Raw genomic sequence first — 27,994 nt, 5'->3', positions numbered from 1 at the left:
CTGAAAGTGGGGAGTCCGGAGGGACAAAATCTACAAGTAAAGAGGTAGTAGACTAACATATAGTCTCTGAAATTAATTAACAGAAAAACATAGTTGTTGAATTAACTAAATAAAATATAATAAAAAGAAGTCCAGTGACGGAAACTACAATAATCTAGACTTGCCATCTATTATAGACTTGCATAGTCTTGGATACGTTTGTTTCAGGTTCTGTATGACAGACTGAAAATGTGGTATTGCTAATAGTTACACAAAATGATACTATTTTGTTTAAACTATAGCATTAACACCATCTCCTTACTTATGTTCCCTTAATCCCACAGATAGGCTGAACCAGATAAAAATCTAAAGGCAGTGCATACAGGATGAAGCAAACCAATGCTCAAACATCAAACAAAGCTATCATTGTTAAAATTTCAAAGAATACAACCAATTACATCATTGCCAGAAATCCTATATTTTGGCTGTATTACACTATAAAATCTTCAAACTTTCAACAGAATTCCTCTTCACTGTCAATTATCCATAACCATTTGTGATACTAATAGTATATCTCACTTGCTAAACCTCTGCAAATGCACAGCCAGGAAGTCTTCACTTTTTTCCAACATCAGCAACCTACATTCAGATTATTGAGGAGGTGGGTAGGATTACTTATGCTTAAATCGAGGTAGTATTCTTTGAACTATTAACAATGACAACTATTGTTTGATAATATTTGCAAATACCCACCTCTATTATATCATTGCCAGTATGTACAAGAAGGACTGGTGGGCTCTGACAACTAGTTAAACCCTTGATAGTCAATCTTAATTAGGGGTATTTTCTCAGTCGCAATGGTTCCTTATACAACTCAATTCCTGTTGTTTTTTGCCTCCAAATCAGAAATAATGTAAAGAGCATAATCAAATATGTTGTAAACCTCTCTAGAACAACCATTTTATTTGGGATTAAAATTCCATTTTGTGATGTCATTTAATGTCTTTCTAGACCAAGACATCTATGATGTCATTTGGTTCTCTCATTACTCTCAGTTCTGATGTGGTCACATCTTGTTGATGTGAGACTTCCGGTTCCATAATGTCACTTCTGGTCATGATGATGTCATTACCGCTTCTGACGTCTCTTTCAGTGACTTTCAAGCATGATACTAAATTGATAAACCATTTGCTGTCCTACTGTTGAAGACAATAAGGTATCTGTCACCTGACAGGTGTATTAGCAATGACACACAAGGACAAAACAGTCACACCCCACCTCGGTCCGGAATTCCATATGTTAACAAAGACAATGTGTTACAATCAGTGGGACAAAAGTTCACATCCATGATACTGTGTGGTGGATTTGTCAATATATGTATACTTCATCTTATCTTCGATGATCATACCTGAGGTATATATTGAGAGAAGAAGTACTGTGCACAAGAGTAGTCGATAGGCCATGTCAGTCCTGGCTGTCCATATCGATGTCGTCGAATAGGGTTTGATTCTCAATCTGCCGGTGTCCTCGGGGCGGTACAAAACATCCGATCCTGGCTCTCCAGACATCTGTAGAGACCCCCATTTTGTCCCAAAGTGCTTGATTAGGTTGGCCTAGGCTCCGATCTCAATATTTTTCAAATTTTTACAAGAGACAAAGCAAAATGCAACCACTCCCCAAGGGAGCTAACTGTCTGACAAACGGTAAACCTACCTTCCAAGGATGCTGCCACAGAAAGTTCTCGGTCTCCCCAACCTTTCCTAACACGGAGATAGCTATTGTGTCAAGATTGACTATGCTGACACTACATGGCCTAGACTATAAATACCCTGTAGGATAGGATAAGATAGGATAGGATAGGATAAGTTTTATTCCATACTGAAAGGCCTCAGGCCCATAGTACAATCCTGTTTTCGGGAGGTGTTACCGATCCGTTTAACAGGTCATATTCTAATTAACATGGCATGATAAATGAACATTGATAGATTTTTTAGAGTATCTTTAACGGTTGTTGACATGATCGTTATAATTTTTTGTAGACTGGGATGTACATAGCAAGGCAGATCAATATATTTTCTTCTAAGGTGGTCGTATTTTGGACAAACTAACAGAAAATGAAACGCATCTTCAATCACATTTAAACCACATAGCTCACATATTCTCAATTCTCTGGCTATGTTTCTATGCCTGCCTACTTCGATCCTAAGTCTATGAGAGCTGCATCTAAATTGTGCTAACTTATTCTAAACCTTTTAAAGTTGATGTCAAACAAATAGTATTCTGGGGAAATTGTTGTCTTGAAAAGCTTGTAATAATTGCATTTTTCTGAAATTAAAACATGCGATGCCCATTTTATATATTAAGTATATATCCTAAAGTCTTTGGCGTAAAGATACTAGAAATGAATCTGGATTGTTTGGTACACATTGATTATGCCAAACATACCCATAGCCGCAATCATTTAATAACGCCTTATATCATATACCCAATTGCAGATTCCATGTTTTTCATACAATAACATCATATTGTAACATTTTCTAGGTAGTCTCTCAATAGGCATTTTAAGAATCTTGAACCAATACTTGAGAATTCTAATATGTTGAAATATGTAAAGTGGTACACGTCCACATTCACCATATACCATAACACTCGATGTTGAGTTTTTTACGCCAAGGAATCGTTTACAAGCATATAGATGGACCAGTTCAATAGTTCTGTATTCAGTATGCCCTCAGACCTCTGCTCCATATAAAAGAATTGGAGAAATTTTTGTATCAAATATTTTAAAAAAGGTTTGATATGAAAGATTAGTGTAAGTTTTTAAACTATGTAAGATTCCCATAAGTATCTTTTTGGCCTGCATTGCTGCATTACTGGTGTGGTAATTCCACAATAATCTGTCTGTGAAGGTTACCCCCAGATATTTATAAAAGTGACAATTTGTAACGGTTGTGAGTTGAAGAACCATTTTTCCCTACTTGATTGTTTATTTCCCTTTCTAAAAACTAACACTTTCGTTTTCTCAGTGTTCACTTGGAGTTTACAATTAGAACAGTACAGCTCCAGTTGATCTATCAAATTCTGTAAACCTTTTATCGTACTAGAGAACAGGACTATATCATCAGCAAAAAGCAACAGAAATATCTTAACAATATCTGGATGCAGCTGTATTCCATCCGTACAATTATCCTTAACTTGTGCAGCCAGTTCATTGATGAAAAAACAGAACAGGAAAGGGCTAAGAATACAGCCTTGGCATACACCAATGTTACATGTGAAGACATCAGAGTATATTCCCCAATTTTTAACACATGACTTTACATTTTGATAAATATTGCATAATAATTTACCCATTTTATTACTCACACCATTTGAAAGAAACAATGACCACATTATATTCCTGTTTAAAGAATCAAATGCTTTTTTTAAATCTACAAAAATTGCATAAAATTTTCCACCTTTTCTCTGCATGTATTTGTGAATAATCACATTAAGTACGAAAATATCATCCGTGGTTGAGTACCCTTTTCTAAAACCTGCTAGTTCATCCGAAATTTTATCTCATGAATCTGACCAAAAAGTGAGCCTTTTATTGATAAAAGAAACAATTATTTTGCTAAAAACACTCAGAAGGGTAATTCCTCAATAATTGTTTGTATCGGTACGTGATCCTGATTTATGTAGTGGAACAATCACACCGATAGTCCACTCTTTTGGAAAATAAGGCGTTTCTAAAATCATATTAAATAGTAATTCAAGGTATGGGAGTAGAATATTAACAGAATGTTTTAAAAACTCTGGAATTAAACCATCTATGCCGGAACTTCCTCTCTTGTAATTGCGAGTCAAGAATTGTAGCAGTTATGTCATTGTCACATGTTTCCTGATCTGATAATTCAAAGAAGATACCATCCCTAACACCATTACAACTAAATATATTTTTGAAATACTCATACAATTTATCAATTTCAATATTATTCTTAAACTCATAATGTAGATTTAGCTTTCGGAGGGTTGTCCAAAATTCTTTCGACGACTTAATGTTATCTTCGAAATAGTTTTTTCTTTTCCCTGTTTTGTAAAGATTTCTAATTCTTGTATATTCCATTAACAGTAAATTTTTATCTCTTCTGAATTTGTTGAGGCATGTGCATGTCTCTTTTTTTAGTAACTGACATTCCCAATCAAACCATTGTTGTGTTTTCTTATCCATGTGAACTACTTTCTTCATTTCCTTCCCAGCATAGAAGAGTGCCTCTCTATTAAACTCGATACTTTTATCAATATTTGTGAATACGGCATCACCTGCTTTTTCAACCAGTGATACAAACTTGTCTGAAGCTAAGTTACAAAGAAATATTTCTTCTTTATCATTTCTCCACTTAAATCTAAATGTACTTGCATAATTGATATCATCATAACCCTCGATGTCTGAGTGAAGCGTACACATATGTAAAGCCATTGTTAATGGAAAATGTTGTGACTCGTAACGTGTGTCTATGTCAAATGTTGTACAGAGTTCAAACATATGTACGGTGGAGATAATATAGTCATTTACGCTTGCCCCTGTACTACTAATGAATGTATAGTCCCCAATACCAGCGTCACTGCCACAACGACCATTCATAATATGAATATTTAAGACAGAGCATAGGTTCAACAAACATTTACCAAACTTATTCAAAATAGTATCAGCAGAGTATCTCTCCAAATCAAAATGGTCTATCAAAAAATCCCAAGACAAGTTATCAAGTCCTTCAAGATAATCCAAAATGTTGTCTTCCACAAAGTCAGTTCTGTCCCTGTTCTGGAGTTAAATCTCCCCCCAAAATACATGAATACGTGCTGTATGCGATCAAGCGTTGTTTTGCTGGAATACACCGTTGCTGTTGGCTGCAATTGGGAGGATGTGTGGTAGGAGAACTTTGTTGATGTATTGTTGAACCGTAAGATTGCCATGGATATGGACCAAGCCTGTCCTGCCATGGGAGATAGCCGGACATAACATAACACTACTCCCACCAAACCTGTCCACTTTCTGTACGCAGTTTTTCAGTGCAACGTTCTCCCCGACGTCTGTAGACCTCTCCCATCCCCTCGACAGAGAAGAAACCTTGATTTGTTGCTGAACCAGTCATCTCTCCATCGCAGTTGAGGCCATACCCTGTGTTGATGACACCAATGCAGTCGCTGTTGATGATGTTGTCGACTCAATCTGATGCGTCGAACAGGACGTCTTGCGCATAGACCTGCTGCTCTAAAACAGTTTCCATCTTGTCAGAGATTCTGCACAGTCCGGGTATTTGGGATGCGGTTGAGGTGGCTGAGGTCGTCCTTTCACACAGATGGTGCAGTCAAATGTAGCGATCCGGGCCAGGGGTGGCTACTTTTGGTTGTCCTGACCTTGGCTGTTCCGGGCATTTGTCACTGACACTGTAACACATTAAACCTTTTTGCACCTCTTGGTCCACTAATTTTGCTTTTATGGCCCAAAATATCTGTATTGCATTTCCAGGATGGTAGACAGACCTCTGATCTCATGAGCTGTGAAAGATCTGAAAATGGGAGTTGTCAACCTTGCATGCTGATAACTACCTGAAATCATTGTCTTAAGCCATCCGGCTACAGTGGCCTGAGTAATGACTTTGTCAGCGACTGTCCTACAAGAGATGAAAAGTTGCTTTCTGTTTCTTACACACCTGTGGGTGAGAAACGCATTTGAGGTAACATATGTGTGGGATAAAAATTTCAGGTGCGTGGCTACTCCATGGTGATGACCTGAGGTCAGATTAAGACGGACTTCTTTCCTGATCATAAGTCATTGATAAGTTGCTCGTGGTTCAGTCGAATGTTCACCTAGTATTGTTGTAGAGTGTTAACACCCCCCCTGGATGCCACAATATATAGACAAATAAGAAACATTCACTTATCACAAGAACAACCATAAAACATCTTTCACTTATCAAAGACAGCTTAATCTAAACATCAAGCTATCATCTGAGTATTTACAACATCTCTTCACGATAAACATGGCTGTCCAAAAAAGTATGATGTCCTAAAACATATGATCCGAAGATATATATATATATGTCTCTCCTCTTAATCCCTCACTTCGAAGTCAACTAAAATTCAAAATACATCACGCCCACTAATAGTTTGGAATTCTGTGTGAAATTCCTTCTTCTGTGATACCATCCACTGTCATTTTAGGCAAAGCAAAATTAGTGAGTGACCTCTGAAAATTAGGTACATAAAAAATCTCGCCATTTTTTATACATTACTAAATCACCATTCATGGCGTTATTTACAGTGTGTTTAGAAATCTAAATATCAGAAATTTAGTTGAAGGTTTGAATTCCAAATATAGCATATTAGTGATCTGTTGTTTATCAAATCAACAATGATAATTCTGAAATGTCGCCAATGAACACCGAATCATTTAGAATGTTTTGGAAAATACGCAAACACGAAAGTTAAAGCTGAAGTGTACCTTCGGCCATATTGGATAGTGTTTACAAGATCACGTACATTTCAAACCCAGCTGCAATACATGCATCCCTGAATTCCTCATACATTTTAGAATCAAATGACAAATGGTCTTTGTCACCAATACAAATTATCGAGATGACATCAAGCGAAATAAATTTGGTTTGGAAACAAACACTGTGCTCGGAAAACTGTACTCGGAAAACTGTACTGTTGACATGTAAACAAAGCAAAATTCAGATCTTACACTGTGAAGTATTTTCTCCATTTTAGAGAGATCCATTCACCTAATTGTGGCATAAATGAGCTGATGAGTTTGAGAATATTCGTGCGAAGAGAATCGTAGCATGAATTATTGAATTAAAAATATATACTTAACGATGATCAGGTAAATTAACAGAAATTGTAAAAGTTTCCTTCCTGTGTGACACCATGACTGACGCAAAGTCATGCACAACGACTACGGTAGTTATCTGCATTTCTGACTAATTTTCTTGGTTATGTTGGAAAACATAAAAACAAAAAACTACGCAGATTGTCTGATTGTTTCTGATTAACTACATGACACATAAACATACTGTGTTTTCAATGCAGAGCTAGGTAACCTGTAGATTTAACCGCGCTAAATTGAATTTGGAACCGAACAAGCAGCATGACGTTTCAAATGTTAAATTTAGCACGGTTAAATCTACAGGTAACCTAGCTCTACATTGAAAACACAGTATGTTTATCTCCATTCTACCATGTCTAAATAAAATGCGAACTCTTTGGTGTTAGCAAATATACTGAATGAAGCGGCATGGGTTGAGTCCAGTGTTTTGAGTGGGTTGTCGATCAGAATTACGGAATCACCGAACAAAATATGGCGCTGTATATACTCAAGTAGTTTGTTTACACCGCAATACTTCACTCGAACATATGACCGGCATTGAAAGCATATAAGCACAGCAACTTGAAAAGCTAACATGAGGTGGACATCCCTAAAGAAAACAAAGCAAGCTTTGCAAGGCTTTCGCTCTGCATCGGATGTCACCATTATGACGTCCTATTTCCCATTGTGACGCAAAAGATATGACGTCACAGTCGTATATAGAAAAGCGCCAAAATTCCAAGCTCTCTGTTGTCTCCAAAACGTAAACACATTCCCTTTGTAGATTTCTATCGTGTTTTCTGCACAAAATGTATTGCCACACATCCTTTGAATATTGTAGTAACCGCATCTGTGCATTTTGTAACCTGTAATTGTAGATATAATTATTTAAATATGCCTACCGACAATGACTGAAAAAAGTGCTATTCTATGAATATTAGCTTCAGCGGTGATGCGGCCGTCAAACCAGCTGTTTCAATCAGAGGGGGTTTATTGTGATTTAATAGCCTCTGATTGACCAATCAGAATCAAGTAAATTCCAAATACATGGTAGAATTATGAGTATACCATCCCTCAATCAATATTAATCCTCCTCTAAAAAATCCTACATACTGTTTTCAGTGAACACACCATTTTGTAAAAGCAGTTACCGGTAGTGATGTCTATCGGAAGTAAACATTGTTGTACAAAAAATCGGTAATTTTTTTTTAGGTGAAAATTTTAAACTCAGCATCCAGCGAGTTCTTAGATCTAATCTAGTTTGCATTATCATCATAATCCACAGATATGGCAGAATCCTTTTTAAGGTTTTAGGGGTAGGCTTGCATTATAAATGAGTGGTGAGCAGTCATCGAATGACATCACTCATGAATGTGGTTTGTGTTATGTATTAATGGGCCACTGCAATCATGAGAATAAACAAAATGCATCGATTCAATGCTAAAAGGTGCGATTTTAGGGTGTGCAAGAAACAGATTACTGCACTCATGCCTGTCAGATACCATTTATTTAACTCGTAAGATAAATGGCATCTGACAGACACTCGTGTTGTAATCTCTATGCCTCCTATGTGACTTGGTCACTGTCAAGTAATAATGAAGCACACGAACAAGACAGGAATGATGATCTTGTGGTTCCATGTCTGTACTGAGCGCCGTAATTGTGTCATGTCTGTGAAACTAACCTTCAGAGAGCTGAGGACTGGTTCTTGGCCACAAACGCTGGTAATGTTCTAATGGTTATGGAGCTCCAATCCTTGGCATGTGTCAGACTTGAAAAGTATATCAATATCAATCTTTTTATTTGTACTTGAGGCCTCAGGCCCATATACAAAGTATACAAAAATACAAATTATACATCAAGGGTGATGGCAGTTTATCATACTTATATATTCAATGATAACAGAGTGTACAGTAATTAATGATAGCATGCTCTCCTCACAAGTGAAGCTTTACAGAATTTTAGCAAGTTTTCAACAATAGCTGGATCATAATCATTCAATAAATTAACAAAACATTTGGATGTGCATTTCATCCTCTTACTCATTTAAATTACAATTCTGACAGATTCTTTTACTTTTTTCAATATTTTTCCATCTTCAAACATTTATGTAAATTTTTGCACCTCCAGTTCTTAAAAGTGCTAAGCATCTTCTATGCATTAAATATTTTTTGCAATACAAATATGGTTTAGCATTTAATGAAAATTTGTATTTACTGTAACTATCGAATCTTGTACTTTCTCTTAATTTTGATTGCCACTCTTGAAAAAAAATATGTCTTAATCTAAGTTTAATCATACTCATTAAATAATCAATATTACCAACTCCTTGAAAGAACCAGACTTCTCCAAGACCTATCAAACATAAAGATTCTCTAACATTTGTTACCCAATTTCTTCTATCACATTCATCTAAGTGTTTTAACATACTATACGACTTTTTGGGTATTCTATCATCTGACATGTGTATTAATCTAAGCCAATATTTTATACATTGCACAAATGAATCAACATATAACGGATATCTACCACATTCTCCCACAGCCATAGCATTTGGAGTTTGTGACGGTAAACCAAGAAATCTTTTACATGCATAATTTTGAATTTTTTCAAGTGAATCAAATGTATTGGTGCCCCAAATATCTGCACCATATAATAAAATAGGCTTAATCTTTACATCAAATATTCTAAAGAATATGTCATAAGACAAGCACCCAAGTTCATCTAATGATCTTAAAATTTCATAAAGTGCTAATTTACCTTTTTGGCATGTGTATTTCACTGTTTTTATCATATTCATATTTGAGTAAAACATAACACCCAAATATTTATAGTGTTTTACTATTTGGGTATTAAAAGTCCATCGTTCATGTTTTTCAAAATTCCATATTTTCTAAATAGCACTATTTTAGTTTTGTCTCAATTAACTGTCAATTTCCATTTGTTACAATACATAGTGAGAGTATCTAATTGGTTTTGTAAACCTGAAATCGTATCTGAAAACAATACAATATCATCTGCAAATAAAAGTTTCAACAATTCTATATACATGTATTCAGGAAAACGTTGTACACCTCTAATGTTTTCGTTGTCTAAAGTATGAATGAGCTCATTTATATACAGAGAAAATAATAAAGGGCTTAAAACACACCCTTGTTTTAAACCTATGTGAGATTCAAATACATCTGAAAATTTTCCATTAGACTTTATGTTATTTTTAACCTTTTCATACACAGATTTAATAGCATTAAACATATTTCCTTTTAGACTTATGTTATATGTTATAAGAGATATTTTGTATCTACAGAATCAAACGCTTTTTATAAATCTACGAAAGCAACGTAGAATCTACCTTAATGTTTAGACAATGCTTGTCGATTAGAGCATTTGTCACCACTCTTATGCAGAGGAAGAATAACACCTATGTTCCACGGATCCGGAAAACGACCATTTTTAAAGAGATAACTAAATAACTCAAGGAGATAAGGAATAAAGTAACATTGTCCTGCTTTCACATATTAATATAATTTCCCTTAAATTTTATCTGAACCTGGAGCTTTCCTATTTTTAAGATTGCTGATAGCTTTTACAAGTTCATTGTTGCTTATTTCCCTGTTATAATCATCATCAAAATTCATGATGATCAAACCAATCCGTTATATTTATATTACATGGAGTATGTTGATACCAACGACATCTAATTTTTCGCCAAAAATGTTTTCCTTCTTGTTTTACTAAATTATCTAGATAACTTACAGTCTGTTTTCTAAATGTGATCTGTTTTTCTCTCCGTATAGCCTTATTCTTATGTCTTACTGATATATAAATGTAAATGTGAAACAAAACTACTTATTTCCTTTCTAACTAAAACAATAATTCCTCCGGCATATCTGCCCATATTAACTTTGTCTGTGAATTTCAATGCTGGCTGCATATACACAACAAAGTTTTCAAAATAATGAGTCAAGTCAAAGTCATGTAACCATGTTTCCATCAAACCAGTCACATCGTATGATTTAACATATTGCATTAAGTCAGAATCATCTAAGAGTGACACAAGTCCTTCAACATTCCAAAATCCATACTAAATGTGAGTTTTTGATTGTTTATTTACAGGGGTGACATATTCACGCTCACTTGTGGCCCGGCCGAGACCCTATCTATGTGGAGCGCCCTGCAATCCTAGAGCCTCACTAGCGCCCCCCGATATCCTTGAACCCCGTATAGACTTGCTCCTAGTCTCCACACCACTATGGAGACTCCCCATTGGAGGCTCATAGAGCTCGTCGATGTAGAGTTTACCATTTACGTAGTAGCCCCTTTGACCCTGTTGCCTTAAAGATGCCAGTTTCTCTCTTTGTCTTTTGGTTAGGTCACCCTTTGTCTTGAATTCATCACGTGCCCCTCTGATTGAAACTTGGTCCTCAAAATGAAAGAACATAGCAATGATTGGTCTATTCTTTCCGGCAACACTTTTGCCTAATCTGTGCGCGCGATGTAAGTCCTTGGGCGTCAATTTGGCTTCTGGCATAACATTGTTTAATAATGTCGAGCAATAGATACTTTGCCTTGAACGAATTTTCTTCTGTTTCCTCGTTGATATCATAAAATATCAAGTTATCACGCCGACTGTTAATTTCTAACTTGTCTAACTCTTCTTCAAAAGAATTAACAGTTGCCTCCGATTCTTCTGCACACACCTCTGTGTCTGTAACCTTGTCCGACAACGCTGACATGTCTTTGATCGTGCGAATCTCCTCCATTAAACAGTCGATGCTACTATGAGCGCCTTTAAGTTCTTGTTTCATGTCGGATAGTTCGGTTTTTAAATCACATCTTAAGGATTTCAACTCGTCCATTATCGAATCTAATGTCAGCGGCCCTGGGTTACGTTCAACGTCCCCGGATAACAATAACAGTTCCCTGTTTATGTTTACGTTGACTCCACACAACAAAGTCGAAAAGTGGGTCAGTGTTACGCAGGTGGTCATGCTGCACGAGAAGTTCGGACCATCACTAAGCATGGCATGTGTTAGTTTCATGCCAAACTAAATCACTCCTTTGTAGATTGTTACAAAGGATAATGCACTAGAGCATGCTGCTGTGGCCATTGCTAGTAAGAATTCTGCCTTCCTGATCACAAAAGATTTCAGAAGTCTATTCAGAACTGGGTCATTTACTATCAATAGTCTGTTGTGTAGGAGAACTGAAGTTAATATAGACCTGTATCCTTCAACGGTGCCATGACAGAATTGCTATCCTGGCAGAGATACACCAAATAAATCCGCTACCATAATATGGTTATAGGTCTAGACTGCAATTCTTCGCCACTGACAGAACTTTTCGAATCTGTTGTCGTAAATGGCTGAAGAAGATGGTCTCCGAGGTCTTGAGATCTGTCCAATCCATTGATTATGCATCTATCTGGTATGGGACTGACATACCCTGGTATTTTGTTGAGACAAGTGGCAAATAGATCAAGGTGAGGACTGTCCCATACTGTTGTTATCCAGTGGAATAGCAGCTATCCTCCCTTGGCATCTGCGAAGATGTTGCGTTTCCCCTTGGAATATGCCGTGGCCGGCATCCTGCAGCTGACTGAGTCTAAGGCCCACCCAAAACATGGTTGTGTTTCCGGTAACACGACCGACCCATAATCTGATTTGCGATAAATGTTTTTATTACATGTGTAACCAGTTGTGAGGAAACCTTCATCTGTTTTCCACCAACAAAAAACCCGAAAATGTCACATTGCTGGAATAAAATGATCTACCGTACCCTGAAATTCAATAAAATTTACACGATAGTTTATTCGTTCACCAAATGTAGTCTATCCAAATTTTGAACAATTTCTAGTGACCAAACAGCAAGTAGTATTAAGAGTAATTCAAATGTAACTCATAAATATCATTGGGAATGAGGCACGTTATTCCCCGTTAAGTAAACAACAAGTCAAACATATCATGTCGGACATTTTAATTAAACAGAAACAGAAGACAGAAACACAAACCTCCATTGCCACACTAACCAAATCGCCCCAAAATGAAATGCGTCTATATATTCATCTAAAGTGAATAATTGACCACTTTCTGTTATTAAGTGGATAATGGAAGTTAATTCTAATATTAGCAAAGGCAATCTCCTGACCGGAGCTCTGAGGACGTCTTCGTCCCACAACGAATAAACATCAACTTCCACATGTTACCCCGTTCAACGTAGTGGTCCGTCACATCAGCATGACACGCACGAGATTTACCACAAAAAGGAACATGCGCAACGGGTGTGTTTGGGCGAGCACTTCCATGTTAATCAAGTGTATTTGGACGAGCTATACCAACCCAACCAAGAACAACTGTTTCCTTCTCTTCATACCCCCCTCCTTGACAGATTCCTGGCAACACAATAAATACAATATTATCAAAATACTAACACTTCTAGCTTTTGCAATGAATTGAAATAAAACTGTACCATACTTACAAAATGATTGAAATTATTACAATCCATTAGTCCTTGAATATCCATGAATATCCATGAATGCTTTTATCACATTTTACAATGTCACCGTTCAAGAGTCACAGTTCACAACACATTTCAGTTTCACAAAGTCACTGTTCACGACGTCAGTTGATGAAGTCATATTATCCGAAGTCACTATATCCGAAGTCACTATATCCGAAGTCACTATATCCGAAGTCACAATATCCGAAGTCACAATCCCGGATCACAGTTCACAGTTGACCATTCCAGTGGACAAATCTTGTTTGCTGCTCTAGTAATCACTGATTGTCCGATCCGTACATCCACCACACGCACATGTCCATCTCTTCCTGGGTATGTCTTGACAATTCTACCAAGTGGCCACTGTCCCCGTGGAGTGTCAGGAGATATCACCAGCACAACATCATCGATACACAGGTCTCTGCTTGGAGTTCGCCATTTCCGTCTTGGGTTCAGGCCTGGGAGCCATTCCTTCATCCAACGCTTCCAAAAGTGTCTCATAAGTTCCTGAATACGTCTCCAGCATTTTTTTGGGTGATAATCGGTTGTGTCTACGGATTCCGGAGCAAACATTCCTCCAATCTGGCCATGCAGGAAGTGATTCGGAGTCAGAGGAATCTCATCTTGGGGATGAGTCGACTGATATGTCAGAGGGCGCGAGTTGATCAGCGCTTCAGCTCCGGTGAATGCCGTTTCCAATTCCTCATCTGTGACGTCACCATTCCCCAGGATAGCGAAGATAGCACGCTTAGCCGATTTTATCATCGTCTCGAATACGCCTCCAAAATGCGGCGAGTATGGAGGGTTGAAGTGCCATTTCACTCCTCGATTGGCCATGGAACGCCGAACAGCATCTTGATCCAGCATTTGAAGAAGTTCCTTGAGTTCTTTGACGGCACCAACGAAGTTTGTTCCATTGTCAGATATGACATCTTGTGGTAGACCTCTTCGATTTACCATTCGGTAAAACGCATTTAGGAATGCGCTGGTGTCCAAGCTGTATGCCATCTCTAGGTGAACAGCTCTTGTAGTCAAACAGGTGAATAGACACAAATAACGTTTCTGACGTGATTTTCCTCTGCTTTGGACTGTTATGAAAGGTCCAGCATAGTCAACAGCAGCCTGGCTGAATGCACGGAAGGATGTTCGAAGTCTCATTTTTGGTAACGGAGCCATCATTGGATAGGCAGGTTGTGCTTTGTCCCTATGACATCGAGCACATTCTTTTTCCCATTCACGTATTGCTTCTCGTGCTGAGATAATCCAGTATTTTGATGACACTGCAGCCAGTGTTTGGTTTGTGCCCAGAACATGTTTACCATCTTCGTGATACTGTTTTATGATGAGCTTTGTCACCCAACTTCTACGAGGTAGAATTATGGGAAATCGCGCTCCAAGTGGCAAACATTCAGCATCGCCTAAGCGTCCACTCAATCTCATGACCCCATTTTCATCTAGTTGTGGCTGAAGTGTAAGGAGTTTGGAACTGGAAGCCAACATCTTACCTGACAACAAAGTTGCATATTCAATAGCAAATGCTTCCGCCTGTGCATCGGCAATGATTCTGTGCTCAGAATCTGCTATTTCCTCTACCGTCAGTTCACCTTTCATTTTGTAATCATCTGACATGGAACAGTTATGCAAGAATCTGAAAATCCAAGCATTCACACGTGTCAATTTTCTCCAGCTGGAGAATCTGGAAGGGTCAAGTCTCCACGTCTCAAGGTCAGGTTTCTGTATTGAAACTAGAGCAACCTGCTTATTGCTTGTTCTTCTTTCATCATCATTGATCATGTCAAGGGAAAATGCTTGATCAGATGGCCATTCAGTTTCATCTCTGAGCAAAAACGTAGGACCAGACCACCATAACTCATTGTGTATGAGTTGTGAAACAGACAGACCTCTTGTTAAGTTATCTGCAGGATTTTCTGCAGATGGTACGTGTCGCCATTGAGATGGATTTGTAGTGCTGTGTATTTCTCCAACTCTGTTGGCAACAAACGGTTTGAAAGTACGACTATTGTTTCTTATCCAACACAAGACATTCCTACTATCTGACCAGAAGGTAACCGTTTCAATCTCAATCTGAAGGACTTTGACCACTTCAGAGACAAGTCTGAGGCAAGTACAGCTGCCATCAGTTCAAGGCGTGGTATGCTACAGGCTTTCAACGGAGCTACACGACTCTTTGCAGCAACGATCCTGCTGGACTTCTTTCCGTCCATGTAAGTATAGACGGCGTAAACAACGGTGCCATATGCATCCTGAGAGGCATCAACAAACGTATGAATCGAGACTGAACAAACCTCAGCATCAAGGCGCAAACATCTGGGTACCTGAACACCTTGTACTTCTTTCCATTGTACTAACCATTTTTCTATTTTCTGTTGCAGGTTCTGAGGCAGTTCATCATCCCAATCGTGTCCTGTTAACCACATTTCTTGTAACATAATCTTCGCAGTGATTATAAATGGTCCTATGAATCCAAGAGGATCAAATAGTCTTCCAATTTGCCTGAGAAAACCTCTTTTAGTGGTTTCTTCTTCAGGAAATGTACCAACTTTGAATGTGAACATATCTTTTTCAGCTACCCACATTAACCCAAGTGCTTTCACTGATGGTAAATGGCCTTTACAAAGATCAATTTCAGAAGCTCTATCTTCTTCAGGTATGTTATCAAGGACATTCAGGGAATTGGACAACCATTTCCGAGCATGCATTGAAGCACTGGACCATAACCGAGTTAATTGGTTGTACAGTTCTATACCTTCATCCACATTCTCTACCGAATCCATACTGTCATCCATGTATGTGGATTTTATGACAGTTTCTGCAGCCATAGGCAGATCTACCAGATGTGCCTTAGCATGTTCCTGGGTAACATACTGAGCCAAGAAAGGAGAAGAGGTGTTACCGAATACAAGACGACTGAACTTGTATACCTCAGGAGGCATATCTGTATTCATAGATCTCCAGAGAAATCTGTGGTAAGGTCTATCTTCCGGTGATATTTTCATCTGCAAGAACATCTCTGCTATATCACAAATGAGAGCTACTGGTTTTCTCCTGAACCGTATCAGCACATCAAAGAGCTCACTATGAAGCTTCGGACCTGGACTGATTACATCATTCAATGATGTGTCCTGATACTTTGCCGAAGCGTCAAAAACAATACGGACCTTTGTTGTGGTTTTATCTGGACGCAATATCGGGAAATGAGGAAGATACCACACATCTTCCCTTGATTCCTCATGATCTACTTTATTGATATAACCTTTTTCAAGATACTGCAAGATGATATTGTCATAGGCTAGTGCCGTTTCCTGGTCTTTGGATAACTTCTTTTCAGTGCTAAGCAGCCTACGAAATGCCATGGCATAGTCATTTGGTAATGATGGAACATTCTTCCAAGGAATACCAATCTGGTATTGGCCATTCATATACACTAGTGTCTCCTGTGCTTTGTGAAGAGCTTGCTCGTCATCTGGTATAAGGCGTTTGAAAGGAGTCTTCAACTCTTCAATTTCCCAAAATGACTTCACCAATGAGCACAATTCACTGTCTTTGCTGTATGTGTGGTATGTATATGCACAGTGTGTTTGGGATGTTGCCTGACTGCTTACATTGCCTATGCATGTCCACCCAAGAGGCGTTCTCCTTGCAATAGGATCACCTACATCTCCACAAACCTCTTCGAATGACTGATGTAATTGCACATGATCAATACCTATCAGGAGATCGATAATTGGACGTCGCCCAATATGTGGAAAGCTTATGTTCTTCAAGTGACTCCATCTGTGTCTACATTTTTGCCAATCAATCATTTGCAAGTCGCCTGTGACCCTAGTAGTAGTCAGTGCTGTCATTTCCATATCCACCCTACCATCTCCACTCTCAATTCCAAATACCACTGGCTTGGTCTCAAATGTCTCTTTCTTACCGTTCAAGACACTCACAGATATTTTCTCTATTGACCCCTGCATCCCTAATTCTGAAGCTACATCAGCATTTATGTATGACCTGGTACTTGCATCATCCAATAATGCGTTAACACGGATCCTTTTAGTTCCATTCTTCAGCACTACTGGGACTGTCCGAAGTGCTGTGAACGGATGGTCAAATTCCAATGGCATAGTTGCATGTGCTCTTTCAGAAAAGCCCTGGTCATGACCTTTTGTTGGAGAACCTACCTGAGTATCCTCCTTATCCACAACAAAACTATTTTCTGCAAAATCCAGATTGCCTTGTACAATGTCAGTTCTGGGTATGTTCTCGTGTAAGAGTCTATTGTGGGTTTTCGTACACCCATTGATCCCACAGCGATATGCATATCTACATTGTGAGCCACGATGATTACCACCAAGACAGCGAAAGCATACTTTCATTTTCTTAGCAGTGTTCCATCTCTCAGAAACATTCATATTCTTGAACACATTGCATTTCCATAACACATGCTGTTCACCACAAACCTTGCATATGACCTCCCTCTTTGAATTTCTATTCAGCTGACTGACAAATGAGCATGACTCTTTTCTTTTGAATTCTAGTCTTTTGCTTTTATCAGAAACACCATGTATTGTTTCTGCAGCTATCGTTTGGTATTCAGCTTCCTGAAGTACCCATTCTCTTAGAGTCTCGACAGACTCTTGCCTATCTCTGTCATGAAGCCATCTTTGGTATTGTGCGACCATTGACTCGGTCATTTTCTTTTGTAAAGTGACATACAATAACCCATTACCAAGCTCTTCTATTCTATCTGCTTCTTTCAGACTAACGACTGCAATGTCCAAGACATCAGCAAATCTTTGAACATCTCTAGCATTCCCTTGGCGAATAGGCTTCAAATTAGTCACTTCTTCTAACTGTAACGCTACTTGACGCCTCCTACCACCATACTTCCTTTCTAGGCGCTCTAATGCAATGTCATAAGCTATAGCACTATGCCCCAAAGCTTGTACTGTTTTCAAAGCCTCACCAGAAAGATATTGCCTTAGCTGCAATAGCTTGTATTCAGCAGTTGCTGGTGCTTGGTCTATGCATGTCAGAAATGCAGCTTTCCAACTTTCATAGCATTTAACATCACCAGAAAATACTGGGATAGAAACACGCTTGAGTTGTTTCCATAGATCAGTGCCTATTGCATAACTGTGTGACTCTTTATAAGCACGTGTGTGTTCATGTGGTATGCTATGAACATCATGCCCAATGTCTTTCTGAATACATGGCTCACTTCCCGCAGCCTGTTGTTCAGGGCTATACAATCTATTGCTTCCCTTACTTGACACGGAAGTCACATCTGACCTATTATCTAAGTGAAATTGTGCCTGTTCAACTACAGCATTAGTTTCATCCTCAAGATGACTAATCTCTCCTTCAGTTTTAGCGACATTTTCACCTTGCTGATTCTTTGCAAAAGCCAGAGTGAGTTGTGTCATAACATCGATTGCTTTCACCAGACTTTCATTTACTTTATCTATACCATCTCGTATGTCTATTCGAGATGGTTGGTCAGAAGATTCTAGTAAGCTGTACAGCTTGTTTTTGTTTTTTGTAAAGGTTGATTTAACATTTGCTTTTTGTTGTTTTAGTTTCAAAATATTCTCCAGTTTTAACAGAGACCCTTCTGTTTCTTGGACCAGAGACTCATTGCTCTTTACAGAGCCTCCCTCCTGCATATACGACATAATTTATTTGACTTACCTTTTTGAAACCACGCTCTGCTACCATATGGGAATGAGGCACGTTATTCCCCGTTAAGTAAACAACAAGTCAAACATATCATGTCGGACATTTTAATTAAACAGAAACAGAAGACAGAAACACAAACCTCCATTGCCACACTAACCAAATCGCCCCAAAATGAAATGCGTCTATATATTCATCTAAAGTGAATAATTGACCACTTTCTGTTATTAAGTGGATAATGGAAGTTAATTCTAATATTAGCAAAGGCAATCTCCTGACCGGAGCTCTGAGGACGTCTTCGTCCCACAACGAATAAACATCAACTTCCACATGTTACCCCGTTCAACGTAGTGGTCCGTCACATCAGCATGACACGCACGAGATTTACCACAAAAAGGAACATATACGGACGAGCTATACCAACCCAACCAAGAACAACTGTTTCCTTCTCTTCAATCATGATAGAATTGTCAACTTGTCAACATTTTCTGGCTGCTACCAATGGCAAACACGCTGGCTTCTCTGGGGAATAAATAACTGTTGCTAATTAAACAAAAAGAGTCAACCTGAAACAATATTCATTGTATAATGAACATATGACTAACTATCACCAGTAATTAATTGAAAATTCAACAATACTTCCTTCGATACCGTATGGTACACACTACCGATGAAAATTGATGAAAGCACATTGTTTAAAACCGTATAATTTTCAAATGTAAATAATATATTTTTGGCCAGCAAACTGTAACACCATTTACAACAGTCGCTATTTTATGTCTTATCACTTTGAATATATTCATTTACAATCTAATGCATCATAATTCAAGTCACAAATAATGAAACTCAAATACATTTTCAACGGTTTGAAAAGTAAGTATTTCTGAGAATTAGCCAAATTTCATCACACTAAAAAAAATCTCATTGCTTCTGGACCAGGGGAGATTTTTCTCTCATAGGCAAAAAATTCCAGGATAATGCCTTCTACTGAAATCAACAAAGTCTGAGGTTGACCTTCTAGAGTTCATCCATGCTTGTCTGGTCTGAAATTGCAATCTTCCCTGAAATTTGAGATCTGATTGCTCTGGCTGACAGATAATTCCCCTTTTGAGTTTACATCTGGCACAAATATAGACAATATCCTGCACTGGTTTGACCCAAACTTTGTCGGTTGTATTAGGTGAGGTGGTGAGTTGAAATGGGGTTTAATGTCATGTTCAAGATTGCTGCACTTATTAAGCAATGTGCATGCACGTGTGTGTGTGGCTGCTTGTACTAGTCTGGACTAATGCCGATTATATAGTGACCACCTACTGGGACGCCATGCTGCAGCTTAAGATGAAATACCACACTCAGACACAGTATACTGACTCCAGGCCAGTCCTTGTTTCAGCCCCTTAATGTCAATCACAAGGCAGAGTACCATCTTTTTTGGTATGATGCGGTATTCCTAAACTCTAAAGAATATACATCCTGAACTACCATTACACTCCAGGGGTTGAAAAATTATTAAAAATGTTACTTGACCAAGGGCAAGTATGACCAACATTCTCACTTGCCCTATTTTAAAATGTACTAGCCCAAAATCAAGCTAATAAATTTGAACATCCATCAATAAACGTTCTCTTACGATTGCAAGCGTGTATGTTTGGGTCCTTGAAACAAATGGTGCACTTCATGACTTTCGCTGTGTCATCATACGCAACCCAAGGAAACTGGTCTTTCCACCCAGCGATGAATGTTCGTTTTCGTTTACATTCGTCATACTTCTTATTCTTTGCCGATATACAACTTTCGGAATTTCCCTCTGCCTTCGTCCCCACCGCCAAAGAAACTTAAAATAGACCGCTGAGACATGATCGGCCATGTGCGGTACTGGCAATATAAATTGTTATTGCAGATACCCCTCTGGGTGCTAATGAGGCAAAGGGAGACTACTCTGTCCTTTACTAGCTTACTTATTTGAAACAACAGATTTACTTACAGTGATCCCTCGCTATTGCACTCTTCAATATAGCGCTAACTCGGTTATTGTGTGCGGTAACACATGGTTCCCAAAACTTATATACACTTTTAGTAAACTCAAGTCACTGACACGATGTCATTTCCCCATCGCAAAAACATTACCACCTGCACGCAACACAGGAAATACCAATCAACAAATTCCGCAATTAAATCCTATTATTACTATCTGGTTATAAAAAAACACGTTTGTACCTTGACATATGTTTGTAGCATATTTTATTAATTTTATTTTAAATTTGATTCAATATAGTTTAGATCAATTTTGCCGAAATCGTGCGTAAAGGGGTCGATAGATCGCACAACTCGCCGTTATTTACAGCAACCACGGTCAGGTTATCGCTATTGACGACTCGAATGAACTTTAGTTGACAACGAAAAGAAACACCTATTAAATAAATGCCATACTTTCACTCGTTAAAAGTCCCGTTTGTTGTAGTTCGACAAAATTATATTTCATCAAAGCTAGGCCTAACGGAGCATCTAAAGTCGGAAAATGTTTCAACCTCGCGTTACAATTTCCAAGAAATTCCATTTCCAAGAAACATGTGCCATATATGGAAGTGTTACTACGATTTAACAATGAAACAAGCCTGGTTCTCGTTGTTGACCTGCCTGACATCGAAATGTATTAATCCCATTGGTTGACTGGCGTAGCTGTATGCAAATTACATTGTCAGTCTGCTAACAAAATATTAGCCAATCAAATACCATAACATGATCACATGATTACATTCGCGTGAAACTTGACCCAGTTCATTTTGGGTGCTCTACTTGTCCACGGGCATGCTAGAAAACGTATATTACACGCCCGACATCTAAACCTTACTTGGCACGGGCGTCGGGCAATGGTATTTTTCAACCCCTGCACTCCCCTACAAATAAAGCATGTAAGCTAATTTCTTAAGTCATTTGGAAATATGTCAAACAAACTCTGGTCAAAAGGATGATTGATGTTTTGTGGATCTGCAGGTTTATCCTTGTACCTGATGACTTTAAAAGAGTCCTTCCCGATCGGAACAAACTTCTTTTTTGTGGGTCCGTGAACCAGTACAAACAGAAGAAGATGATGAGGACACCATCCCAGTCTCCCTCTACTACTTACGTGAATATACTTGCAATATAACCCATTATCTCGAACCTAGCAGGACCGTGTTGTACCTTCGCGATATTCAGACTTTTGAGATAACAAGGCATGAACAAAATTTAGTAAATTGGTTTGGAAAGGAGAATAGGGTCGAAATATTGGTATGTTTGAGATTAATGGGGTTCAAGATAATAAGGTTTGACTGTATGTGGTAAACTTCCATAGAACACTGTTATATTAGCATCAAATTCCATAATTGTGACATCATCAATCAATCCTTTGCTGCCTTGACCCCATGTGACCTTCCAGACCATGACACACAAGCTCATGACACTCTGACTTTGATCACCTGCCTGATTGCATGAGCTATGAAAGAACCAAAGTGGAGTTGCCAATTCCATGTGCCTCTAACTGTCAGATATTGTAGTTTTGAGCTACCACATGCCTTTGACTTTTACATGAAATAGAGAGGCAATTGCTGAATCTCCGGTGCAGTTGTGCAGTAGAATCAGAGAGCCTGAAAAGGACAGAGATATTGATTCAGTGGTGCCAATACCATCTGACCGGGTCACTGGATGAATGGACGGTGGAACAAGATCTGAAGTAATCATGGTATCTGAACTGGTGACCATGGCACTAAAGGGCCACTTCTTTGTGCTTTGTGTTGCCCTGTTGACAAAGATAAAGATGACAAACCTAAAGTATGTGTAAGAGCTGTATATCCCTGGGAATGGATCTCAAAAGAAAGAAAGCCTGCAGAGGCCAGAGCAGGAAGAAATGCCGTCTTCCAGGACAGGTGAGCTTGGCAGATGACATCGATTCAAACAGAGCTTTGAGAAGAGTGTCCTTTCATTTCTATGTTGCTATAAAGGATTTGCTTCCACCATAGTTCACACATAAAGTGGGGAGATGTGTTGATGTTTGAGAAAGCATATGGCATGAAAACCTGCAACAATTGTAGCAGTATGCTTGTAAATAGAATATTGTTAGATTTTAAAGTATCATTATAGTAACCAAACATGAATTAAATTAATAAGCTAACCTAAATATTTAACATTTATTTTCCTAAATACTTGTGTTAACTTCAGCACTTGCACAAAACTACTAATTCACAGGTAAGCTTGGGTAGTTCAACCATTTCGTTCTTAGGTTCATGGCTATTGTCACTGGGTCAGTCACAGGCTTGGCCTGTGATTAGGTGCTCTTTGTTATCAAGCTTTTTGCATGTTCTCTGCAATCATGTGGATACCCTGATAACAAATTCTACTGGTCAGTCAGCACATATTTCTCAGCATGTTCTCTACACTGAATCATATAGGGTAAGTTCATTTGATTATTACTTTATTTATCTGGAAGCTTAGGTTACTATGTATTTTAAGCATTGTTGTTGGATATAGTATTTTAGCTAGCATTGTATTATGACATTGTAATGTATTCTTAATTCAGCTTAACTGTGTATTTGACTGAGGTAATAGCCAAGTGTACATTTTATAAAATAGATATAAACTGGTTAGAAGTGATATATGTATATGTATCATGTATATATGTATAGGATTTTGTAGAATTTATAATGCTTGTATTCGATGCATGCTAGTGTAACTGTGGCTATGTAATATATTTATATGTAGTATACTTATTTGTGCAGGGCTATTCACTGCACGTCTGTCTATAAGAGAGGTTCCAGCCTGCGTCCCTGAGACGAGGTATGCTATTTATGTTTTATTAATTATGCATGATTAACTATATATAGAGTGTAATTTGTTTTATCTGGAAGGATTTGTTCATATATATATGCCAAAAGTAAGGAACTATAGATCTAAATGTTTTATTAGTATTGTTTTTATCTAGTGCCTTTATACTGTCCATACCCATGATATTTATATCAAATTATGTACCGGTATGTTTTAGGGCAGATCCGGACTACCGTGTAGTTCTCACTCTACGCCCATTGAAAATAAATCCTGTTTGACCCAACAAGTACTCCCTTATCTTTGAGAGGACCAGAGTACCGCTGTTGCAATGGCATCCCTGGTGGGATGTTGATTTTGAATGGAGCCAGGAGAGTGAGAGGAACATCATGAGCAGCCCCTGCAGTGACAGTGTATGAAGTTGTGCCCGACACTATTATAAAGTGAACATGTGTAAATATGTGTACATGAACTCTCCCTACTTGTGATCAGAGACACTTGCGTCTGTATACAGGCTATTGACACTGGATATCCTTAATATTTACAGCTGTATTTCATATTTTTCATAATTCTTTGGTGCCATTATTGTTTAACAGACATGCTGGTGTTGTTTTTTTCCCCCATGTTGTTTATTTGAGCACGAGAGCATGTTTTTTTGCAGCCATATTGAGCTCTGCTGTGGTGATTGTACATAATTAGTATTATGGGCCCTTAGTTTAGTTTGTATTAGTTAGTTCAGTTTAGTTAGTTTTAGACACGTCTACTTTGTTTAAACATTTTACTGTAATTAACTGATTCATTACTTGGTTTAATAGTTGACATCTTTTGCAAGAACACAGACATATTGATTGCACTGTTAGGTAGTGTTATTATTAAAGACTTAGCTAATCTTGGCATATACCATAAAAGAGTATATTGATAAGTTACTGTTCGGTTGTGTTGTCACTGTTTCTTAGCATTTAATTAATATTATACATAGTTAATTAATATTATATATAGTTAATATTATATTATATATAGTTAATATTATATTAGTATTTAGTTAATATTATATTAGGTAGGTTTGCACTACACTTCTTTCAGCACACCTGTCCTATTCTGTTTAATTTTTGTGTGGTTTTGTGAATCAGTTGTATCAGTACAGTATGGATTAAGTTGTCAGGTAAAGGTTACTAACCCACAACACATGTTAAACTAAACTAATTTTGTTACCTAACTAAACCTAAACCATAACTATCGTAAACTTGATAGTTGATAAATCAAAACTAAACTCTAAACCCTTAAACCTTTAGTTGTATACTGGATTACCTTTATGTTAATTATGCATTGTTTCTCCATGTAGGTCTTATAAGCTTTACATTTTTTTGTTCGTGTTCATGTAAGGTAAAGCTATTACCTTCACTTCGTATTCATTCGTAATTGTATCACTACATTATCATCATGTCCCAATTATACTCTGATGAGTTGGCTTCTTTTCTTGCAGGATTTCAGAAGCTAGGTGTTACACCAAAAGGTAAGACTGAGGTAGAACTCAGGGATTGGGTAGCAGGTATCGTAGCAATACAGGAGTTGCAGGGCGCTACTGGTAGTCCACAGTTTAAATCTGAGGTGTCAGAGCATCATGCAATTCCACCAACCCAAAGTTTGCCCAGTTCGTTTAGTTTTAAACAAGCACCTTGTTTTTCTTGTTTTTCTGGTGATCCAACAGCCAAAGGTGAAACTTCATTTGATGTGTGGCACTACGAGGTTGAAAGTTTCGTTTGCAGTAAGACTCATTCTGAGGATGAGATCTTACAAGCGATCAGGAGAGCTCTTAAGGGTGAAGCTGCCCGTGTCGTAATGAGGTTAGGTCACACTGCTTCACTTACTTCAGTTCTTAATAAACTGAAAAGTGTATTCAGTCCATCAGTCACGGAGCAAGGTGAAGTCATTATGGCCCAGTTTTAGGATGCTACAGCATGGGGCTGCAGACTTGAGGACATGTTAGACAGGCTTGTCTTACAAGGTTTTATCCAGCAGGATAGATCAAGCTCTGTTCTCAGGACAGTCTTCTGGTCAGGACTCTGAAAGACTTGAACAGGACACCAATTAGACACTATACAGGATTTCAACCAGCTTCGTGTATCTATTAGGAGAATTGAATATGACCAGGAGCAAAGGAAACTGGAAGTACAGAAGAAAACTTTACCAGCCAAGGTCATGGCTTCACTTCAACCAACCTCTGAAGTATCAACGTTGATGGGAGTCATTGACAAGCTGTCATCCAAGATTGATAATCTGGAGGCAAGGATGAATCAGTTCACTCCTACCGCATCCCAGGGACAACACAAGGGACAATATCATTATCAACATCATCATGGTAATCCTGATAACCCTGCACAAGTACCTCATGATTTTGAAGTTGGACAATATGGTCACCTTATGAGAGGCTGCTGTGTCAACATAGATCATATGAGGCGTGGACCTTTAAATGGCAGAGGACCAATGTCTAGGGGCAGACATTAGGTTCTTTCAGACAGAGCCCCACTGAAGTTGTCCATTCCAGGATACCAGCAGGATTGATTGGAACAGCTAACGAGACAAATGTAATCATCAATGGTGTTTCACATAAGGCCCTCTTAGATACAGGATCATCAGTGTCAACTATCCCGGAAAGTTTCCACAAGGAGTGTTTATCATAATTGGAGATTAAGACCTTAGGTGATTTCATTCGTATTGAATATGCTATGGTGAGGCGTTGCCTTATACGGGATATGTGGAAGTTCCAGTTGAAACTACTGGGTTATCTCCAGGTCTCAAAAGTAATTGTTTATTGTTAGTCATCCCAGACAGTGAGTACAACAAGAGTGTACCTGTTTTACTGGGGACTAATTACCTTATCCCAGCTCTTGAGAGCTGCAGGGAGGCAACTGGACCCAACTTTCTTCAAGTCAGCAAAATGCACACACCTTGGTATCTTGCCTTTAGGAGTATCATTTTGCAGGACAAGGAACTTAAAAGGAAAGATGGGACCCTTGGACTCATGCACAGCTGTGAGGGGTCAAAAGTAGTTGTACCTCCCAACAGAACAGTAGGTGAGGTGAAATTGGGTTTAACGTCGCGTCCAAGATTATTGCACTTATATAGCGACGTGCATGCACGTGTATGTGTGTGTGTGGCTGCTTGTACTAGTCCGGACTGATGCCGATTTATAGTGCTAGCTCACTGAGATACCATGCCGCAGTTTAACATGAATACCCCACTCAGACACAGTATACTGACTCCGAGCCGACCAGTCCTTGTTTTAGCCCCTTAATGCCGAGCGCCAGACAGGGTAACAACAAGTACAATCTTTTAACGTCTTTTTGTATGACGCGGCCCGGGATCGAACCCTGGACCTTCCGCTCTCCGGGCGGACGCTCTACCACAAGACCACGGAGGCGGTCTCAACAGAACAGTAACAGTCAAGTGTTCACTCTACAAGGAACTGCCTTATAGAAAAACTTGTGTTATGCTTCATCCAGCCAAGAAGACATCTTTATCACCGGGGCTAGAGATAACTCCTGCATTATTACGCTACCAGTACAAGCGATCACTACAAGTTCCTGTTCAATTGTCAAACCTGACCAACCAGACCATATAGTTGTTTCCCCCAGGACAATCATCTGTGAGATACAACCAGTCCAAATTGAGAAAGTTGCACCCATCAACTTGGAACAGATTGCCACTGAAGTAAAACAGCACCCACTGGACAAGGTGAACATATCTCATAATGTTACTGAGGAACAGAAGAAGATAGGTGAAGAGTTTATTCAGAAATACCTCGATGTATTTTCAACAGGAGATTTAGATGTTGGCCAGTACACTGATGTGAACATCGGATTGAGTTGACAGACCCTACACCATTCAAGGAAAGACATCGACGCATACCACCATCTTTGTTTCAAGAGGTGAAGGACCATCTCCAACAGTTACTTGCTTGTGGAATCATCAGACGTCTTATCATGGGCATCTAATGTAGTCCTTGTACGCAAGGCTGATGGATCTCTGCATATGTGTATAGATTTTAGATCACTCAACCGTCGCACGGTTAAAGATGCCTACGCTTTACCACGTGCAGAAGAAATCTTTGATAGACTTGCAGGATCCAAGTTTTTCACTGTTATGGACATGAAGTCTGGCTACCACCAGATAGAAATA

General features: G+C 38.5%; 1 protein-coding gene across 6 annotated transcripts in view; it reads right to left on the bottom strand.

The window, feature by feature from the left end:
• Nucleotides 1-27,994, bottom strand: part of LOC124124713 (ankyrin repeat, PH and SEC7 domain containing protein secG-like) — a 268,855-nt gene that overhangs the window by 110,389 nt on the left and 130,472 nt on the right. For 2 of the 6 annotated variants that reach the window (XM_048383887.1, XM_048383888.1), the window contains exon 3: nt 15,350-19,540. The exons of the other annotated variants lie outside the window; for them this stretch is intronic. In XM_048383887.1, the coding sequence (XP_048239844.1) occupies nt 15,361-19,017 (3,657 nt within the window). In that variant the 5' untranslated portion in view covers nt 19,018-19,540 and the 3' untranslated portion in view covers nt 15,350-15,360. Of the gene's footprint in view, nt 1-15,349; nt 19,541-27,994 lie in introns of those variants that run through there. 6 annotated transcript variants of the gene reach the window in all.

This window comes from Haliotis rufescens, unplaced genomic scaffold (genome assembly GCF_023055435.1).
Source record: "Haliotis rufescens isolate VD_foot unplaced genomic scaffold, xgHalRufe1.0.p SCAF_5, whole genome shotgun sequence".
In the NCBI taxonomy this organism is placed as follows: Eukaryota; Metazoa; Mollusca; class Gastropoda; order Lepetellida; family Haliotidae; genus Haliotis; species Haliotis rufescens.
Note: the sequence above shows the minus strand (reverse complement) of the source record. Positions and strands in the feature narration are given on the sequence as shown.